The following is a 20,019-nucleotide window of genomic DNA, read 5'->3' on the forward strand; positions in this document are numbered from 1 at the left end:
CCACTTAGGAAGGGGCGCGTTATGCCCCTCTTCTCTTTACAGAAGTAGTTTTGTTCATGAAATAAAGATTCTTGGACTTGATTCACAGTCTCTCTTGTGAATGAGCCCAGGCGCCCACTGTGTCCTGCCCCTCAAGTTAAGAGCATGTTTTCTGGGGAAACTCTGCCTCCCCGCAGACTGTGGGGCCACACACAGGGATTCCATGGGGAGTCTGTGAAGGCGGTTAGTACTTGATTAGTGTTGGGGTTGAGAGGCATCATTAGCTCAGCAGGGGCCCATGAGTGGCGAGGGGGGGCGTCAGAGTGGAAGCCAGGGAGCTGACTCTGGAGCCTGGGGTGCTGGAGGTGAGGCGGAACTGATGCTGGGGGTGCGGTGCTGTGGGGTCCGCTGTCTATCCAGCAGCCTGGGCCTCCCGGGAGACTTAGAAGGAGAGCAGGAGGGATTACCCCGGGTCAGGCTGACCTGGTGTGGCCCCCTGACCGAGGCTGTGGGGCTCTGGGTGAGTGGGTTGGACCAGGCACAGTGGGGGTCTAATTGTGCAGGGACAGCCAATGCGAGGAGCTGCCATGGTCTGAGTGCACGCAGGTGTCTGAGGGTGACCCTAGCCTGTCTGGACGTTCATCTGGCCTTGGGGTCTGACGGGGCGGCTGCTGGCGGGACAGCTTGTATCTGCCTCTGGACGCTTCCGGCCACTTGGCCTGGGCCTCGGCACTCAGTGTTGCCTTTTCCGGGCCAAGCCCCCATCCCCCGCCCTAGGACTCTCCCTGCTCCAGAGGTCACCCCAGCAGGCAGGCAGGCAGGCAGGCGGCAGAGAGGCTGCCAAAGCAAACCAGCCCCCGTGACTTGTAGGAAAGCAGCTGGGGGAGGGGTCGGGAGGATGAGCAGGCAGGGGCTGGGCTGGGCCAGGGGCAAGAGAAGGGGCAGAGGGGGACAGGTAGGAAGGCTGGGACCCGGGCTGGGGCTGAGCCGAGGCCGGGTCTGGGCAGAGACAGGGAAGCCGCGGGGCAGCCTGGGCTTGGGCAGCAAGGGCATTCCCTCAGATCCCCTCAGGTTTCCATCCAGTTCCTTCCAGTCCTTGAAGCAGCCCCAACAACCACCACCGCCGCCACCAAGCCTCAGGGCACACCTGAGCCCCTCGTGGGTGGGAGGCCAGGCCCAAGTTCTGTGGGCCTACGGGTCCAGTTCCTGAAGCCCAGCCCCTCCAGCCAGGTGGCCTCTGGGGCAGCCAATCCTGGAGTCCGGCCCCTCCCCACCCCTTCCCCCGCCTCCTGCCCAGCCCCCTCCTCTTCAGGTGAGGCGGTCTGGCCTAGCAGGCCCCTCTCCTCCTCCGGGCCGCCGCCTGCTGCCGCCTCTGCCTTCCAGGCCGCCCACCGTGGGCCACCATGCTGCTGCCCAGGCCGGGAGACTGACCCCAAGCGCACCATCGCGAGGCCCCCGCCCCCACCCACTGGACCTCAGGGTAAGCACCAACCAGGATCCCCAGACTCACAGCTCCGGAGCTGGGGACACAGGTTTGCTCACAGCCACCCAACCTGCTGTCCACCTCTCACTCAGGGGCTTCCAGGGACCCCCCAAGAGTGGATGTCTGACATCTCCCCACAACATAGGAGTTCCAGCCCACGCTCGCTTCAGGCTCAGAGATCCATTTTCTCCATGCTCAGACTCAGGAGTCCAGACCCCCAGTCCCTCCTTCCCCAAGGCTCAAAAATCCAGGTTTCCCTTAGACTCAGGAACTCAGACCCTTAGTCCCCTCCTCCCCAGGCTCAAGTGGGGGTCCGCTGCCCAGTAAATTCAGGTGCCCCCCTGGCATGTGTCAGAGACTGACCCTATCCTTGAACCCAGCCCAGTCTGTGTCCATGACCGTGGCCTGTTCTGGCCAGGGCCCAGTCCCTCCGGCCTCTCTGGATGGGTGCCGGGCACTGGGGGCACCAGAACCAGGCTGGGCTGGGCTCCCCCAGGCCCTGCCTCCCTGTTCATCTCCCCACAGGTCCTCCCTCCCCGGCCCAGGAGGACAGCCGGGGAATCATTAACAGGAGGCTGTGACATGGCCGAGAAGGAGGGTGAGTCCCCTTTTACCGAGGCCCAACTCTGGCTCTGTCAGCACCCCTGCTCTGTACTCTCTCTACATTCCACCCCACAGAGCCCCCTGCCCCTGGGCACCCCTCCTGTGGCCATCCCCACCCCCTGCCAGGGCCTCCTCCACTTGGTTAAGCATTAACCACTTTCTCTATGCAGTCCAGCCGCCACCTGCCTCCCTGCTACCCCATATGACCTTCCTGGCACCCTGACTCAGTTTCCCCTCACCACAGCTAATCCAGGACCTGTCCTCTACTTGGGGCTGAGGTTGGGACTCTGCTTCCGCTGCCACTAGCGTAATTAAAGACGCAGGTTCTAGAGTCAAACACGCAGGTCTGCACTTGAATTTGCTTGTCACTTTTTCTGCTGTGTGATCGCATGCATGTGACATCATTTCTCTGGGCTTTACCCTTCCCCTGCCTCCACTCCCGGGATCAAGTATGGATCCTAATATTCCATCTGTGAGGTTGCTAGGAGCATAGAACACATCAGGCACCGGTGTGGGGTTCAGGATGTGACATCTGGCATAAATAGAACCGTCATAACCAAGGCTGGTGGACTTGGAGGCACAGGGACCCAGGACCCCCATTGGCTCCAGACTTTCCTCCCAACTCTTGGCTCTGTGGGCAAAAGTACAGAGGAAGGACTTTGGACTCGGCCCAGATGGAGGGAAATGGAGAGGCGGCAGGGAAGCCACCCCAGGGATGCCAGAGAAAAGCCGCTTGATGGAGTGGTTGGCACTCCAGGGCTCTCAGCAGCCTGCCTCCCTCTCAACCTCTTCCATACTTGGGGATCAACCTGAGGGGCCCATTAGGGGGAGCCTTTTCTTCCTACCCTCCCTCATCTGGGGCTGACTCCCTCTCTCCTTCCTGGAATCAGAGTAGCTGGGTTCAGTCTCAGACAGTAGCACTTTGTAGCTGTGTGGCCCTGGGCAAGCAGCTTCCCCTCTTTGGACCTTCATTTCTTCTGTAAGATGAAGATAGTGAGGGTGCGCACCTCACAGGATGGCTTGAGGGAGCCATGAGACTGTTGGGTGACAAGCTCAACAGACATTTGCCTTCTCCTTGGCAGAGATACCAGCTCACACCCCAAACCTTTTAGCCGTGGTCACTCAAAAAGTGCCTCACCCTGTCTGAGGAGGTAGATGACAGAGTCTGGCCCCTTAGAGACCATTTCTTTCCTGGAATTGATTGAAGGGGAGCACCAGGGCGAGGGTTCATGAATGAAAAAACCAGATGACCAGAGACGGGACTTTCTACAGAGGGAGATGCGGAGGGAATGTCGGCTCGTTCCCAGGCAGCACCCGCTCTCAAAGAGGGGGCCTGCCCTTGGGGCGGGGGCACAGCCATCGGGTCCGATGCAGGTGCTGATGCTGCACCTGCTTGCTGGGTGACCAGGGTTGGAGGCTGAATTCCTCAGGCCTCCTCTCCTCATCTATAAATGGGATGGTAATGGTCCCTTCCTTGTTATTGGCAGCAAGGATTTAAGGAAATGGTAGAACAGGGCGAGGCTGAGCCAGGGTGTGATTCTGCAGCAGTTGCTGGTGTCTGTGTCGCTGTCATCATAGTTGAAGTCCACCCAAGGTTCTGGGTGCCACTGCTGGGGATGTGGACTGGGAAAAGGCAGTGTCTGAATTGCAACTCAGGATGAGTAGGAAGACGGCAGGCAGGGTGTGGCAGGCAGAGGGGATGCTGCAGGTGGCACAGTGCCTGCGCGCAGTCACACAGAGAGAGCTGGTATTTCTGAAGGTGAAGGTTGGAAATGGACCTGGGAGGGAGGTGAGCTGGAAGCTGGACCAGGGAAGCCAGGGGCAGGCGAATCCTTGGTGGTGCTGGGCCTCTCCACAGGGTGGCGCTAGAGATCACTTCGTGTCTGGCGTTCTGTAGGTGTCCGATAATGAACCACATGCATGGCTGTCTGGGAGTTTGGGGAAAACATGTTCAACCCTCAAATCTCTAAAAGTCATGCTAATATATTTTAGGCCTGGGAATGCCTGGCAGAGGACGTTAGACTCCATCCTGGGGGTTGCTGGGAGTCATGACAGGTTCTAGGTTAGGAAAGGACAGTTGTATTTGGCATGTAGATAGATAGGCTCCCCAGGCTTCCGTGTGAAGGGGAGCCTGAATGGCAGATGGAATGAGTGTTGGATGGGCTGAACTGAGGTGCGCCTGGGGAAAGGCAGGGTAGGGAAGGTAGAGAGGAGAGTGACTTAGGAGGCCTGATGGGCTGGGGACAGTCTTGGGGATGGGGTCCTCTGAGACAGGACCTACGAGGAAGGATGGATCTGGGGAGGCGCTGAGGACAGTATGAGGCCTGGTGGGTGGGAGGGGACTAGGAGGTTTGGGGGCAAGGGTCTCAGAGGCTGCAGGAGCCCTAATATGGATTCAGAAAATAGAGCAGGGCCGGGGATGACAGCAGGAGCCGAGGCCACAGAGGCAGGCCAGAGGGACTCAGGGCAGGGCAAAGGAGGGGAGGAGGCCAGGCCCACCCCGTAACTCCAGATTTCAGGGGTGGGTAGTCAGGAGTAGAAGGAACATGAAGTGCATCTCTCACAAGTCCAAAGGGGAGAGTTTCATGCAGGAAGTTTGAATCCTATAAGCAGAGTTCGGAACCTAGATAATATGGAGTGATGGATACATGGATTTTCAGAGATAAGGAGCCCAAGATGTTGCCTGTGCCAGTATTTGTGGCCAAATGGAGGAGGCAGAGCTGTCCCCTTCAGCTGGAGGCACCCAAAGAGGAAGGCAGCAGAGCATCTCTGGGAGGACAGGGCTGAGGTGGACGCATCCTGTCCCAGCCAGGACATCCAGGGAAGACGCCTCTCCCATTGGGTATCCAGAGTGAGGATGCGTCCTATCCCATGAGAGGAACCGCTTTTGGAGGTGCCCAAAGTTATGGTGTAGAGGGAGGTGTTTCCCTCTACACGGGAGGCTTTACTTCTGACCTGCACGGATGTGCTGGAGTCTTTAGATGGGGCCCCACACGGCCAGAGCCCTGGCAGGCATGTCTGAAGACCAAGAAAAGCTGGGTGTGGTGGCACACAATTATAATCCCAGTACTGGGAGGCTGAGACAGGAGGATCGCACAGATTCTAAGCCAGCCTCAGCTACTTAGTGAGGCTCTCAGCAACTTAGTGAGACCCTGTTTCCAAATAAAGTATAAAATAGGTCTGGGAGTATAGCCTGAAGGTAGAAAGCCCCTGGGTTCAACCCTAGTAACCACCCCCAAAAAAGACCAAGAAATCAGGGTGACTGATGGCTACAGGAAGCCGAGCCCTCCCCTCCAAACAGGCAGAGGGTCAGAGACGAAGTTGGGAAGCCCCCCAAGAGGCCCTCTCAAGATGTGCGGGGCCCGCCAGCGGGGCTAGGCCTCCGTAAGGGTATGTTCAGTCACACCTCAAGAGCAGTTGCTGCACTCTCAGATTCCTAAGCCACCAAACAATGACTGACTGCCCCCGGAAGGTCCTGTGCCCCTCCCTGCCCTGTCGCAGGTACCAGCCTGGCTCTGTGCCCATCGCCCATCCTGCCGCACACATGGCTGGGAGAGCTCGGAGCTTCTGCAGCCCTGGGAGCACTTTGTGGCAGTGGCGCCTGAGCCAGGGCCAGCAGGAGGCTTGCAGCAGCAACTTCTCTCTGGGCCTGACAGGGGAATTAGCATTTATTCCCGGGCCTCTGCTGCACTGGGAATGAGATTCTTCTTCTCCTGGGCCACCGGCCTCCTTCACTGGCCCTTTGTTCCTGCCACCTCCCCCAGCTCATGTCCTTGTGCCTTACAGAGCTGGTAATGCCTGCCAGAGGACCTCCGGGATGATGGAGTCCTCCTGGGACCCTGGGGAGTCATGGAGGGATCTAGGTTAAGAAGGGACAGGTGGCATTTGGCCACCTCCCTGTCCTCATGTGCCCTCTGACAGCGTGCTCATTCCCGCTCCCCGGCTTCGCCCGCACCGTTCCCTCTGTGCACAGTGCTCCTCCTCCATGTCTCTGCATGGCCGGCTTTGATTTGGGTTTCAGCTCCACGGTCTCTTCTTGGAGAGCCCTCTCTGACCCCCTTGCAAGCCCCATCTGCTGCCCCCAGCCGGCACCTTCTGCATGGCCTCTGCCACAATATGGAGGTGATTAGGCTTGGTGTTTACTTGTTGATATCTCCACCGCCCGCTCACACACGAGAATGAAAACCCCATGAGATCCATCCTCTTGTTTTGGGGTGCCAGGGACGCAGAGGGTTCTCTGTAGAACAGCAAAGGAGTAAATCTCCATGTTGCTGATGAAAATGCAGAGGCTCAGAGAGCTGAAGGAAGTGGTCTGGTGCGCACAGCTCTGATCTATGAGGCATTTACTGAGAACTTTCTGCGTGAGCCCCAGTGGCAGGGTGAGCGGTGGTTCCTTCACGGTCAGACACTGCAGACGGACAGCAAATCTGCCCCAGGTTCAGGTGGCAGCTCTGCCCCCTCCAGGCTGTCACCACAGACATGTGACTCCACCTCTCTGAGCTGTAGAAGTGGCCATCCTAATGTAGGATCGCGAGAAGGACAGAATGGTTTATGCACGGAGAGCCATGCTAGGCTTGGCACGGCACATAGTTAGCATCAATAAGAGTTTAGCTATTATTACTTCAAAGAACTTTAAAGTGCTGTTTTTAGAAGTGGGTGCTAGGAGGATGCCCATTTAACAGACGGGGATGCTGAGGCTCAAAGAGATGATGCCTCTTGCTCAAGATCCCAGCTGGGCAGGGGTAAGGTTAATATTTTTTTATTTTTTATTTTTTGTGCGTCTGGGGGTGGAACCCAGGGGCATTCAACCTCTGAGCTACACCCCCTGCCCTATTTTTTATTCTTTATTTTGAAACTGGGTCTCACTGAGTTGCCAAGGGCCTCACTAAGTAGCTGAGGCTGTCCGCGAACCGCGATCCTCCTGTCTCAGCCTCCTGAATGCTGGGATTACAAGCATGCGCCACCACGCCTGGCTAAGGTTAATATTTTAAAGGAAAGCTTTCCAAACTTGGCTTCTCAGCCTCCAGGGGTCGCACTGGGTCTTGGAGCTGGGTCCTAGGAGAGAGGTCTTGAGGGATTCCAGGGTGCAGAGTCTCCAACAGCAGCTGGAGGAGAGAAGGCAGAGAGGAGGTGCCAACAAAAGGGAGGGGGCTGCTCAGGGTCAAGGTCAGCGGTCACAAGAACCTCTGGAAAGTCAGCAGAGCGAGAGGTTCGAGAACAGGTGGCACAACCGGGCCTGGTGGCACATGCCTGTAATCCCAGTACTTGGGAGGCTGAGACAGGAGAATTGCAGTTTTGAGGTCAACATCAGCAATTTAGTGAGATTCCATTTCAAAGAATAAATAAAATAGGACTTGGGGTGTCGCTCAGAGGTAGGGTGCTCCTGGGTTTAATCCCAGGTTCCCTCCCCCACAAAAAGAACAGGTGACACCAAGTGATGAAGGAAATATGGAAGTTCAGCATCACCAGGGAGGCGTAACCTCGAGCGCCAGGGTGGTACAGGTAGGGCGCAGCTGGCCCAGCCGTGCCCCCTTCCCAGCTGGGGCCCTTGGGCAGCTGGACACCTGGTCACCCATGCGATGTGGAGGGACGGCCCTGCCAACCTAGCCCCGGGACACCAGGCCCAGGGCACAGCAGCTCAGGCAAAAGAAGCCTGCCCTGGGGGTGCGGGACAGCACTGGCCCAGTGCCCAGACCCTGCAGGGATGAGCGCAGGCCTGGCAGTGGCCCCAGCATGGTGTCTGTTGCAGGTGGCCGGACTGTGCCATGCTGCTCTGGACCCAGGGTGGCAGCTCTCACTGTGGGGATCCTGCTGCTCCTGACGGGCATCGGGGCAGCGTCCTGGGCCATTGGTGAGAGCGGTCCCCCTGCCTCCCACTGCCCTGGCCCTGCGGCCCCCAGCCTGCCGGCCCTCACCTCTACCTTCTCTGCAGTGACTGTTCTACTAAGGAGTGACCAGGAGCCGCTGTATCCGGGTGAGTAGTGCAGGCTGCGTGGAGCCCTGGAGGAAGCCCGCATGGAGAGGGAGCTCAACCCTAGTATTTTTGAACAAACGTATGAATGCATGCAGAAGTGCAAATAATAATAGTGCATTTGTATTGAGTGTGTGCTACATACCAGGCACTATTCTAATAAGTACTTCATACATCTAACCTAACCTAGTGTTTTCCAGGCCTCAAATGGGTTAGTGTACGAGGAAATTAAATTTAGTGAGCTGGGAACTCCTTTTTTGAGAAGTATAAAATAGATTCGACCATGCTGGAAGTGATGGCGCACGCTTGTAATCCCCGCACTTGGAAGGCGGAGACAGGAGGATCGCGCAGGTTCGAAGCCAGCCTCCGCTGGCTTAAGAGACCCTGTTTCCAAATAAAAATTATAAAATAGGTCTGGGAGTATAGCCCAGAGATAGAAGGCCCCTGGATTCCATCCCCAGTACCACTGCCCCCCCCAAAAAAAAAGATTTGACCAGAAAATATAAGTATGCATCTCTCCTGGGAAGACACAGTTTTGTTAATTTTTGTTTTTTGTATATTTATGCACATGCATCCCCTGGCATCTTCCCAGCAGCCCTGTAAAGGTAGGACTGTTATTCTACCCATTACACAGATGAGAAAACTAAGGCTTGGGAATGTGGCGGTTTGCTCAGATCACAGAGCTCCTTGGGCTCTGTTACCATGTACAAATGTATTTTGTACCTCAGGGCATTATCAGAATGTGTTCCAGAGACATGGCATGAATTCATTGGGCCCTTCTAGCTCTCCTACGAGGTAGCTGCTGCTATTTGCCCATTTTACAGATGGAAAAGTGAAGACCAGAGAGTGTACACAGCTGTAAATGCTGTACCAGGAGTGGCTCAGCCAGGCCCAATGTGGATGTGTCTACAGGGATTTAAAAATGAATGCCAACGGGAATAAATAGTGCAGAAACGAATCGTGCAATGCATGGAGGAACCTGCCCAAATTCCATCTCCAGGCTGCCCTTCTGACCCAGGGTGGCAGAAAGAACGGGGAGTGCTGGGGTGCGCTTTGCCCGTCCACGTGTTTCCTCTAATCCCATAAAGGATTCAGCTTCCAGTAAGAAGTGAAAATCTAGACACAAAAAGCCAGCACCAACATTAACCCTCGTGGCTGGCACTCGGGTGGTACCTGCCGGTGCCAGGCACAGGCCTCAGGGCTTGATGGCGTCCGTCCATTCAGTCCTCTCCACAGCTCCTTTTCATGTGGAGAAACAGAGGCACAGAAAGGTGGTGGACTTGCCCCAGGGCACAGGGCGAGCGTGGGGCTGGCCCGCAGGCAGGCTGGGTGGCGGGTGTGTACAATGCCCATTGCTATCTTCAAGAGACCTCTGCATTAGTTGCCACAGTTAAGGGTGACAGATGGCAGGCCCCGCTTCAGCCTTTACCCAACAGGCCTCTGGAGTCGGGCCGCTATCTTCCCTATGTGTTGCACAGGGGGGAAACTGAGGCCCAGTGAAGTGAACCGACTTGCCGGGACGGCATGTCACATGAACGGCAGAGCAGCGTGGCTAGGCCCATGCAGAAGGCATCCCCTGTGACTCCCCGTGGCCTCGGGGTTAAAGCCCTCTCATGGGTTCTCAGACTCTCCGGGCTCTGGTCCACCCCTGCGTCCCCCCAGGACCCTGTCCCTCACACTCATTTCCTGCCGGCCCATTCCAGGAGGGCAGGGCTATTCCATTTAGTGTCAGGCAGTGCTGGGCACACAGTAGGCACCCAGAACATCTTTGCTTAATGAGTCAGCACCAAGACAAATCACCCACTGAGGTGAACTAGGCCATCCTGGGCTCCCACCTGGAGAGTCACTGGGCTGCAACTCAGACCCCACTCTGGCCAGACCTCACCCTTCAGCTGGAACTGGGAACACACACGTACACACGCACACATGTGTGTGCACACACACACACCACCACCACAACGGTCTAAATCCCTACCTTGCTTTTTCTGGAATTTTTGCACCTCTAACTATATCAGACAATTTGGTAAACGCACTGGGTGACCCACAATATGCTTTTGGCCTTGCTCAAAAGAATAGAATCAAGAATAAAGAATTTAAAAGCAAGAAGGTGTTATACAATGTGGCTTTTAAAATAACTGGAAAGAGCTAGGCGTGGTGGCACACTCTTGTAATCCCTGCGCTTGGGAGGCTGAGACAGGAGGATTGCAGGTTCAAAGCCAGCCTCAGCTACTTAGTGAGGCCCTCCACAACTTAGTGAGACTGTTTCCAAATAAGAAATAAAAGATTAGGGGTATAACTTGAAGGTAAAATCCCTCTGGATTCCATCCCCAGTACCAAAAAGAGAAAGAGAAGAAAGAAAGAAAGAAAGAAAGAAAGAAAGAAAGAAAGAAAGAAAGAAAGAAAGAAAGAAAGAAAGAAAGAAAGAAAGAAAGAAAGAAAGAAAGAAAGAAAGAAAGACCCTGGAGATTCTGGCATGGTGGTGCAGGCCTGTAATCGTAGTACTTAGGAGGCTGAGACAAGAGGATCATAGGTTCAAGGACAACCTCAACAAGTAGTGAGATTCTTATCAGCCTAGCGAAACCCAGTTTCAAAATAAAACTAAAATAGGGCTTGGGGTGTCAGTTGGAGGTAGAATGCCCTGGGGCCTAATCCCCAGTACCTTACATACACACACACACACACACACACACACACACACAATGATGGAGTAGGTATTCGATGTTCCTGTCCCACCACCACCACTTCCCACACCTCTCCCAACACACAGCCATAAGGTAATTTGTTTTCCTAAAAATCCCACGCTTACTGAAAATTTCTGGAGCAGTTAGGAGTCGTTTTAAAATAAGACTCCACCTCCACCCCACCATCCCCTCTGTTGCTGTTCCAAACCCCATCTTGGTCTTGAGGCCCCAGGGAGGGTTAGATACTACCCAGAGGAGAGGGCCCCAAGCCCAGAGCAGGAGGCTGTAATTAAGGCAAGCCAGCCAGCTGCCTTTTTAGTCCTGTGTGGGTGAGTGTATGCAGGCCGGGACAGGCCAGGGCCTACGTGGAGCCCACAGGAGGAGCCGAGAGGCTGCTTCCCCACCTGCAAGATGGGCCTGGAAATGGTCGGTAGGATCTGGAGTCATTTAGGCCTGGTTTCAGATTCTCTCTGTGCCTCTCACTTATTTGGCAATGTTGGAAAGGTCACCACCTCTCCAAGCCTCAGTTTCCCCATCTCAAAAATGGGGGTGAACTTTGTGGCCCCTGGGGAAGGTGGCAGGGAAGGCCTTGGTTGCTGCAAGGCAGGGAGGTATAGTCGTAGGCACACAGGAAGTCCTCAGCCGGAAGTCACAGGAAGTCCTCAGCTGGAAGTCACAGGAAGTCTTCAGCCGGAAGAGTGTTTTTTTTGTTGTTGTTTTTTGTTTTTTTGCAGTATTGCAGATGGAACCCAGGGCCATTGTACCTCTGAGCTACACCCCCAGCCTGATTTTTTTTACTCTTTTTATTTTTGAAACAGGGTCCCACTGAGTTACAAAGTGCTTTACTAAGTAGCCAAGGCTGTCCATGAACCTCTCTCCTCCAGTCTCAGCCTCCCAAATGCTGGGATTACAAGCAGGTGTCACCATACCCAGCTGGGAAGGGTGTTCTTTGAAGGTCCCACCTCTCCTGGTCCAGATCCATGGGGGCTGCCAAAGAAGGCTCGGCTGGATAGTGGCCTCACCAGGCTCCACTTTGGAGGATGGAAAACTAAATTGTCACCAGGCTCGGTTTCCCAGAAGAGGCCCTCGGAACCAGGCTGTGTTGGAGGCCCCAAGAGAAGGACAAAGAGGCTACAGCTGGTCTCCCCAGCCCACCTTCCCACCTCCCCCACTTCTGGAGTGACATCTCCACCCATTACCAGGGTTATCCTTAGCCTCCTCCCTTCACACCCATAAGTGAATCCAGGCTCAAAGCAGACCTGGTGGGCTCCACGTACAGAATCTATGCAGAATCCAGCTCTTCTCTTCCACACCTGCCCAGCCTCCATTCCCTCCCTCCTGGGCCTCAGTGGCCTGTAGCCCGCCTCCTGCTTCCCTGGACCCACAGCCTCCGCCTACCTGTGGTCAGATCGAGCCACAGACGGGTGAAGGTCTCCAACTTCCAGCCCTGCCTGGCCACTCCTTGTTCAGTTCAAGAGCCAAGTCCTAGCCGGGTGCGATGGTGCACGATGGTAATTTTGGTACTTAGGAGGTTGAGACAGGAGGGTAGCAAGTCTGAGGCCAGCCTTCGCAAATTAGCAAGACTCGGTTTCAAAATATAAAATAGGGCTGGGGGTGTAGCTTGGAGGTAGAATGTCTCTCGCTTCAAAGCATCCCTAGTACCAAAATAAAGAAACAAATAGGAAGACAAGTCCTCATGCCGCGTGCTGGCTTCATCCTCTCGCTCCTCCTGGCCTCCCTGCCCCGCACCCAGTGGCAGGAGCTCTGTGCCGCATTCCCTTGGCCTACTTTGCTGCTCCCTCACAGAGCTGCACATCTCCTTCTCGCCTCCCTCGGATCTTTGTTCATGTGCCACCTCCCAGGGAAGCTGTCCCTGCGCACGATGGCAAGCGCAGCCTCACCCCCACACGGCGCTCCCTGCCTCCCGTCAACCTCGTTCGCCTCCGTGGCCCCTTCCTCTGTTGTGAAATCTTTTACTTATCTGTCCTGCTCATTATCCATCTCCCCCATTGGGCTTTGAGCTGTGCAAGAGCAAGAATTTTTATCTGGTTTGTTCATCTCTGTGGGTGTTGTTCATTGCCCAAAATAGAGCCTGGTGTGGTGAACATAAAAACGTGCTCCTAAGGGCTTTGGCCTGACTTTGGGGTTCCTGGGGTTCCCCTGACTGCGGGGGTGTTGGGGCGGTGACTAAAGGGCCGCAGTGGACATCAGCGCTCAGCACAGCCACCCCAGCCAGCCCAGACCCGGGAAGTCCCAGGAGCCCGCGCCAGCCTTCCTGTAGGTCTCAGCTCTGCCTCCTGTCAGTTTCTGAGGATGTGTTGGTTGGCTTTTTTTTTTTTTTTTTTTTTTTTTTGTACTGGCGATTGAACCCAGGGTCCTTCTACCTCTGAGTTACACCCCTAGCCCTTTTTATTTTGAAACAGGGTCTCACCAATTTGTGGAGGGCCTCATTAAGTTGCTGAGGCTGGCCATCAGCTGTGATCCTCCAGTCTCAGCCTCCCAAGTGTTGGTATTACAGGTGTGCACCACCACACCTGGCTCTTTTCTTTCTCTTTTGAAGACCATAGCATATTTATTTAAATATTTTGACAATCTGGTATATTGATCAAGAGATAAGAGGAACAATAAAGAAATTGGCTAAACAGAAGGAAAAATTATTAATTTACCTAATTCTGGGGCTTCTTCCAGCGTGGCTGCAGCAGGGGCTCTAGAGATGCTGTCAGGAATCTCTCAGCTTTTTTACACAGAAGCATATCTTTCCCCTCAATGCATCTCACCCCTTGCCCCATTCTCTGGGGAGCAGCCTGAGACATGTTCCTTCTTCCCAAATGCTCAAGCTGGGACCCCCAGCGTAGGGGTCCCTGTAGAAAGTGCAGTTTCCCTGCCATTGTGCCCGTTGAGTTGGTGCCTTCCAGGCCTGGGGACGGAGCGCTCCTGGATTCAGGAGTAGAACCACATGACCCTGGAGCGGGCCAGGAATAAAGGGCGCCGACGGGGGGGAGTCGGACGACTGTGACGCCCAGGCAGCCTCTCTGTCAGCTGCCCTGTTGCCCCGCAGTGCAGGTGAGCCCGGCTGACTCACGGCTCGCTGTGTTTGACAAGACCGAAGGGACCTGGAGGCTGCTGTGCTCTTCCCGCTCCAACGCCAGGGTGGCATCGCTCAGCTGCGAGGAGATGGGCTTCCTCAGGTACCGGGAGCCCCTGGCCAGACGGGTGGGGCCGGGCGGGGCGGGAGGAGCAGGCCTGACCCCTGGCTGCCCAGGGCGCTGGCCCACTCTGAGCTGGATGTGCGGACGGCGGGCGCCAATGGCACGTCGGGCTTCTTCTGCGTGGACGAGGGCCGGCTGCCACACACCCCGAGGCTGCTGGAGGTCATCTCCGTGTGGTGAGCAGGGTAGCAGGCACGCCCCACCCCACCTCTGCCTCCGCCAGGGGCTGTCTCAAGCACACTCTTTTGTTCCTCTGTTTCTTGTCCTGTCTATCTCACAGTGACTGTCCCAGGGGCCGTTTTTTGGCTACCACCTGCCAAGGTGAGACTCCTGAAACTCTAAACTCTCTCCTCTAGACACGCTGGGGAACCATGGCCCCTCAGACCCTCCCCGGGCCGGGTTGTGTCCCTGTAGGTCCTCTGAGGATGGGCTGTGGGCACTTCAGGCCCCCAGGGAGGAGGCCTGTCCCCTCAGACTGCCCAGGGCAAGCTCAACATGGTGGCACACACCTGTAATCTCAGTACTTGGGGGGCTGAGACAGGAAGATGGCAGATTCAAGGACAGCCTCAGTAAGTAGTGAGACTCCCAACAACCTAGTGAGACCCTGTTTCAAAATAAAAAGTAGAGCTGAGTGCACGCTTCTAATCCCAGGACTTGGGAAGCTGAGAGAGGAAGACCATAGATTTGCAGCCAGCCTCAGCTTCTTAGTGAGGCCCTCTGCAACTTAGTGAGGCCCTGTTTCAAAATAAAGAATAAAAAATAGGGCTGGAGGTATAGCTTAGAGGTAGAATGCCCCTGGGTTCACTCCCTAGTACCACAAAAATAAATATACATAATAAAAAATTAAAAGCCAGGTGTGGTGGTGTATGCTTGTAATCCCAGCACTTGGGAGGCTGAGACAGGAGGATTACACAGGTTTGAAGCCAGCCTCAACTACTTAGGGAGGCTCTCAGCAACTTAATGAGACCCTGTTTCCAAATAAAGTATAAAATAGGTCTGGGAGTATAGCCCGGAGGTAGAAAAATCTCTGGGTTCCACCCCCAGAACCATACACTAAATAAATAAATAGGGCTGGGAGTATAGCTCAGAGGTAGAATGCCCTTGGATTCAATCCCCAGTACCAAAACAAAACAGAAAAAAAAAAGAAAAAAAAAACTAAAAAGGACTCAGGAGTGTATCTTGGAGATAAAGCACTCCTGGGTTCAATCCCCTGTATCAAAAAACAAACAAAACAAAACCCCTAAACTGTCCAGAGCAAGCCTGTGTTCCCTCAGTTCCACAGCATGGGGCCGTGTGCCCTCAGGTCCCTGAGGGCCAGACCCTGGGCTTGGGTCTCATTTTGCCCCTCTTCCATCTGCCCCTCTTCCCACAGACTGTGGCCGCAGGAAGCTGCCAGTGGACCGCATCGTGGGGGGCCGGGACACCAGCCTGGGCCGGTGGCCTTGGCAAGTCAGTCTGCGCTATGATGGAGCACACCTCTGTGGAGGGTCCCTGCTGTCTGGGGACTGGGTGCTGACAGCCGCACACTGCTTCCCAGAGTGAGTGCCCCCAGCACCCATGTGGGGGCAGGCAGGGCTGAGGTGGGCTGTGCCAAAGGTCACGCCGCCCTTGCTGCTCACTGGCAGGCGGAACCGGGTCCTGTCACGCTGGAGGGTGTTCGCCGGTGCCGTGGCCCAGGCCTCCCCCCACGGCGTGCAGCTGGGGGTGCAGGCTGTGGTCTACCATGGCGGCTATCTTCCCTTCCGAGACCCTAACAGCGAGGAGAACAGCAATGACATCGCCCTGGTGCACCTCTCCAGCCCCCTGCCCCTCACAGGTAAGTCCAGGGACCGCATCTCGGCTGGGGGATTCCAGAGACAGAGAGGATAGAGGAGTGGGCCTGGGACACTGGAGAATAAATTTACAATTCAGTTACTCGTGGTGATTAGGGGAATGATCTTGAGGGGGCACAAACATGTTGATGGGTGCAGCCACTGTGGGAAACTCTGGTGGTTCCTGGAAAAATTAAAGTGTACCATTAGACCTGACAATTTTACTCCTAGGGTGCATTCTAAAGAGAAATGAAATATGTCCACAAACAGTGTACACCAACGTTCACGGCAATATTACTCATAACGACCAAAAGACGCAAACACCCCAATTGGGTATCATCTCACAAATAGATAAACGCAATATGGTATATCCATACAATGAACTCACATTTGGCAATAAAAAAGGAAAAAAGTACTGGTTCATGCTACAACATGGGTGAACCTTGGAAAGGAGACAGCCTCAAAGGCCACATATCACTTGATTCTGTTTCTATGGAATGTCCAGAAGTCCAGAATAGGCAAGTCTGTAAAGCTTGAAAGTACATTAATGGTTACCAGAGGCAGGAGGTGGTGTGAGAGGTGAGGTCGGAGAGATGGGAGATGATTGATGAAGAGATTCAAAGCCCCTTTTTTTTCTGTCTCTGACCTACACCCCCAGTCCCATTTTATTTTATATTTTGAAATAGGGTCTCACTAAATTGCAGAAGGCCTCACTAAGCAGCTGAGGCTGGCTGTGAACCTGCGGATCCTCCTGTCTCTGCCTCCCAAGTCCTGGGATCACAGGCATGGGCTGTGGCATTTGGTTCTAGGTTTCTTTTTGGGGTGATAAAAATGCTCTGACATCAGCCGTGGTGATGGTTGCACGGATCTGTGAATGCACTAGAAGTCACGGACTTGTATTCTTTTCCAGTGAGTTGTATGGTATGTGAGTCACAGCTCAATAAAGACGAAAAATAATTAAATGATATTAAACGAATTCGATTAAGAACAGGCCTTGGGCTGCAGCTTTTAAGAGGCCATAGTGTATTATAATAATAATTAAGACCATGTTGGTAGCAATGATGCTAATGAAGCGAAAATGATGATAGTTCTGAGCCTGAATTATGTGCCACATAGTAAGTATCGTGATATCAGACCATAGATAAGACCTCGGTCCCCGAGACCTTATCAGCTCATGACAGCATGGCCAATTTAATTTGTATTAAGTACCTTCTGGGATACCTGTACAATGACAGAATCACCTAACCATCCACTTATCAGAAATGTATCCTGATTGTTAAGGGCTGCACCACTATGATGCAATAAAGTGATAGAATAGTAATAATAAGTAAATAATAAGTATCAACACTCCTGTGGCTCCTGCAGCCTGCTGGGTACAGTCCTCAGTATGTTCCACATGTGAACTCCTTTTTCTTTTTTTTGGTATTGGGAATTGAATCCAAGGGCATCCTACCTCTGAGCTACACCCCCAGCCCTATTTTGTTTTTTATTTTGAAGCTGGGTCTCACTATGTTGCTGAAGATCTTATTAAGTTGCTGAGCCTGGCCTCAAATCTGACATCCCCCGGCTCAGCCTCCCAAGGGCTGGGATTACAGGTGTGCAGCACTGCGCTGGCTCGAACCCATTAAATTCTCACAGCGGCCCTTGAGGAAGGTTCTCTAAAGAGCCGGCTTCCCACGTGGGGCTGGTCCTAGCAGAGAGAAGGGAGATCATGCTCCAGCCCCAACAGCTGGCAAATGGCAACGACCGGTGTGCAGGCCTCCTGACGCGAGAGTTTGCGTGTGCAAATCAGGCTGTGCTTCGGGGAATCCCACACCACTTTTCAGTCTGCCTCATACGTGTTTTTGTGGTTAGTTTCTTTTTCATGATCTGTGATCTCAGTTTTTCATTTAAGAAAGTGTAAACGAACAAACCCCTCTTAGTGAAAAAAAATGTGAGTTAAACGTATTGAAATAGAGAGGTGTCCATGAGGACGCAGTGGGCGCGGCGGCACACGCAGCTGAGGGGGTGGCGGGCTTTGGGGACAGATTCAGGCATGGACAGCGGTGTGATCTTGGGCGTGTGGGTTCACCTCACTGTACCCTCGTTATCTATAAAACGAGTTCCTAGGGCTGCAGAAGTGATTACATGGACATGTTAATACAGGTAAAGAGTGCATGTTCAGCAATGCCACCCGGCACCTTTACCGTGGCTACGTATCACTACTGCTGGGCATGTGAGGACTTCCTGTTTTCCAAGCATGTTACTCCACACTTCACCAGTTTCTCACCGCAACCTCTGAGGTGACAGGCATGATGCTGCATGCCTGAAATCCCACTGCTTGGGAGGCTGAGTCAGGGGTATCACATGTTTGAGGCCAGCCTCAGCAATTTAGCGAGACCCAGTTTCAAAATTTAAAATAGAAAATAGGAACTGGGTGTAGTGGCGCACACTTGTAATCCTAGTACCTGGGAGGCTGAGACAGGAGGATCACAGGTTGGCGGCCAGCCTCAGCTACTAACTAAAGCCCTCCACAACTTAGTGAGACCCTATTTCAAAATAAAGAATAAAAAAATAGGGCTTGGGGTGTAGCTCGGAGGGAGAATGCTCCTGGGTTCAATCCCCAGTAACACACACACACACACACACACACACACACACACACACAACCCAGGCTTAGGAATTAGGCCAACCAAATATGTTCAGATTTTGGATTTACCACCACTGCATTATGAAACTTTGGTCAGGTGACTTGGCTTCGTTTCCCTCCTCTGTGGAGTGGGGTAATAGCTGCCCTGCCCTCCTGGGCTACACAGCAAACACTCGGGAGAGCGCTAGCACATCCGGAGCTCTCATAGATGGCGGCTTTCTCCTGGATGTTATCATAGGATGGAGGAAAGAGTGTGCTGGGGCACTTGGCAGGAGCTGGACAGCTGTGTGCCAGGTGGGGCAGGCCAGCAGCAGCTGGACTGGTGTGGTCTCTCTCTCAGAATACATCCAGCCCGTGTGTCTCCCAGCCGCTGGCCAGGCCCTGGTGGATGGCAAGCTCTGCACTGTGACAGGCTGGGGCAACACACAGTACTACGGTGAGTCCTGGGCTCAGCCGAGCCAGGTAGACTGAGCTGTGGGTAAATGCCATTGGGCTGGGATACAGTGCGCCCAAGAGGCAGGGGTGGGCCCCGGGAGGGAAGGGGGTGTGCGTGCACCCCAGCTCTAGCCAGCCTCGTCCATACCTCCTAGGCCAGCAGGCTGGGGTGCTCCAGGAGGCCCGAGTTCCCATAATCAGCAATGATGTCTGCAATGGCCCTGACTTCTACGGAAACCAAGTCAAGCCCAAGATGTTCTGTGCCGGCTACCCCGAGGGTGGCATTGATGCCTGCCAGGTGAGGGAGTGTGTAGGAGCCTGATCCCTGCCACCCCAGGAACAGAGACCCAGGGCAGCGGGTCCCTCCCTCTCTGTCTCCATGCCAGAGGGCCCCCCAGCCAGCCATCTTGACGCCCAGCCAGGCTTGCCCCCCCCCCTCCAGGGCGACAGCGGTGGTCCCTTTGTGTGTGAGGACAGCATCTCACGGATGTCACGCTGGCGGCTCTGTGGCATCGTGAGCTGGGGCACCGGCTGTGCCTTGGCTCAGAAGCCAGGTGTTTACACCAAAGTCAGTGACTTCCGGGAGTGGATCTTCCAGGCGATAAAGGTGAGTTGGGCCCTGACGGGAACCAAGGTGTGAATACCTGGAATGCTAATGGGGAAGTTGAAATTTGGGGAAACCCATACTCATGCCTGGAAGAAGGCAGCCCAGAAAACAGATGGACTCCCACAGCTGCAGGACTTGAGGGGAAGCCACTCAGAGCTCAGAAGCCCTAGTTGTCTCTCCCCAGACTCACTCCGAAACCAGCGGCATGGTGACCCAGCTGTGACCTATGGCATCCCCAGGGCTCCAGATGATCTGTGAGGCTTCAGCCCTGCATGGTAGGAGCCATGCTGGGCCTCAGCTGGAACATTTTTCTTCTTGGGCCCAGTCCACAGGTCCAAGGATGCCCGCCCTCCTCTGAGGGCCTCTCTTCCACAGTGGCGGGCCCACTCTGTCCTGGGACCACTGAAGCCTCACCCTCTCACCCCCATGTAAATATTGTTCTGCCTTCTCGGGATGCCTGCTTAGGCACTCCGATGGCAGGATACTCTTTAAATAATAAAGAAGGTTTTGATTAATGTGGCCTCTGAGTTTTTGCAAATGTAAGCAGCAAAGAGGATCTAGGGCTGAGGCTGGGGAAAACTAAGGCTGGGCACTAAGCAGGCGGAGTGTGA

General features: G+C 54.4%; 1 protein-coding gene across 1 annotated transcript; it reads left to right on the forward strand.

Moving 5' to 3' along the window:
* Positions 1 to 277: 277 nt before the first annotated feature.
* Positions 278 to 19,631, forward strand: HPN (hepsin; the record flags this gene model as incomplete). Its single annotated transcript, XM_080703553.1, has 15 exons — positions 278 to 499; positions 1,183 to 1,291; positions 1,397 to 1,459; positions 1,881 to 2,060; positions 7,815 to 7,916; positions 7,998 to 8,039; positions 13,776 to 13,905; positions 13,980 to 14,102; positions 14,207 to 14,247; positions 15,299 to 15,464; positions 15,552 to 15,742; positions 18,707 to 18,802; positions 18,957 to 19,099; positions 19,244 to 19,408; positions 19,593 to 19,631. The coding sequence occupies 15 exons, from the start codon at positions 278 to 280 to the stop codon at positions 19,629 to 19,631; spliced, it is 1,812 nt and encodes a 603-aa protein (XP_080559679.1).
* Between the last annotated feature and the right edge of the window lie 388 nt (positions 19,632 to 20,019).

This window comes from Muscardinus avellanarius (genome assembly GCF_963383645.1).
Source record: "Muscardinus avellanarius genome assembly, chromosome: 10".
In the NCBI taxonomy this organism is placed as follows: Eukaryota; Metazoa; Chordata; class Mammalia; order Rodentia; family Gliridae; genus Muscardinus; species Muscardinus avellanarius.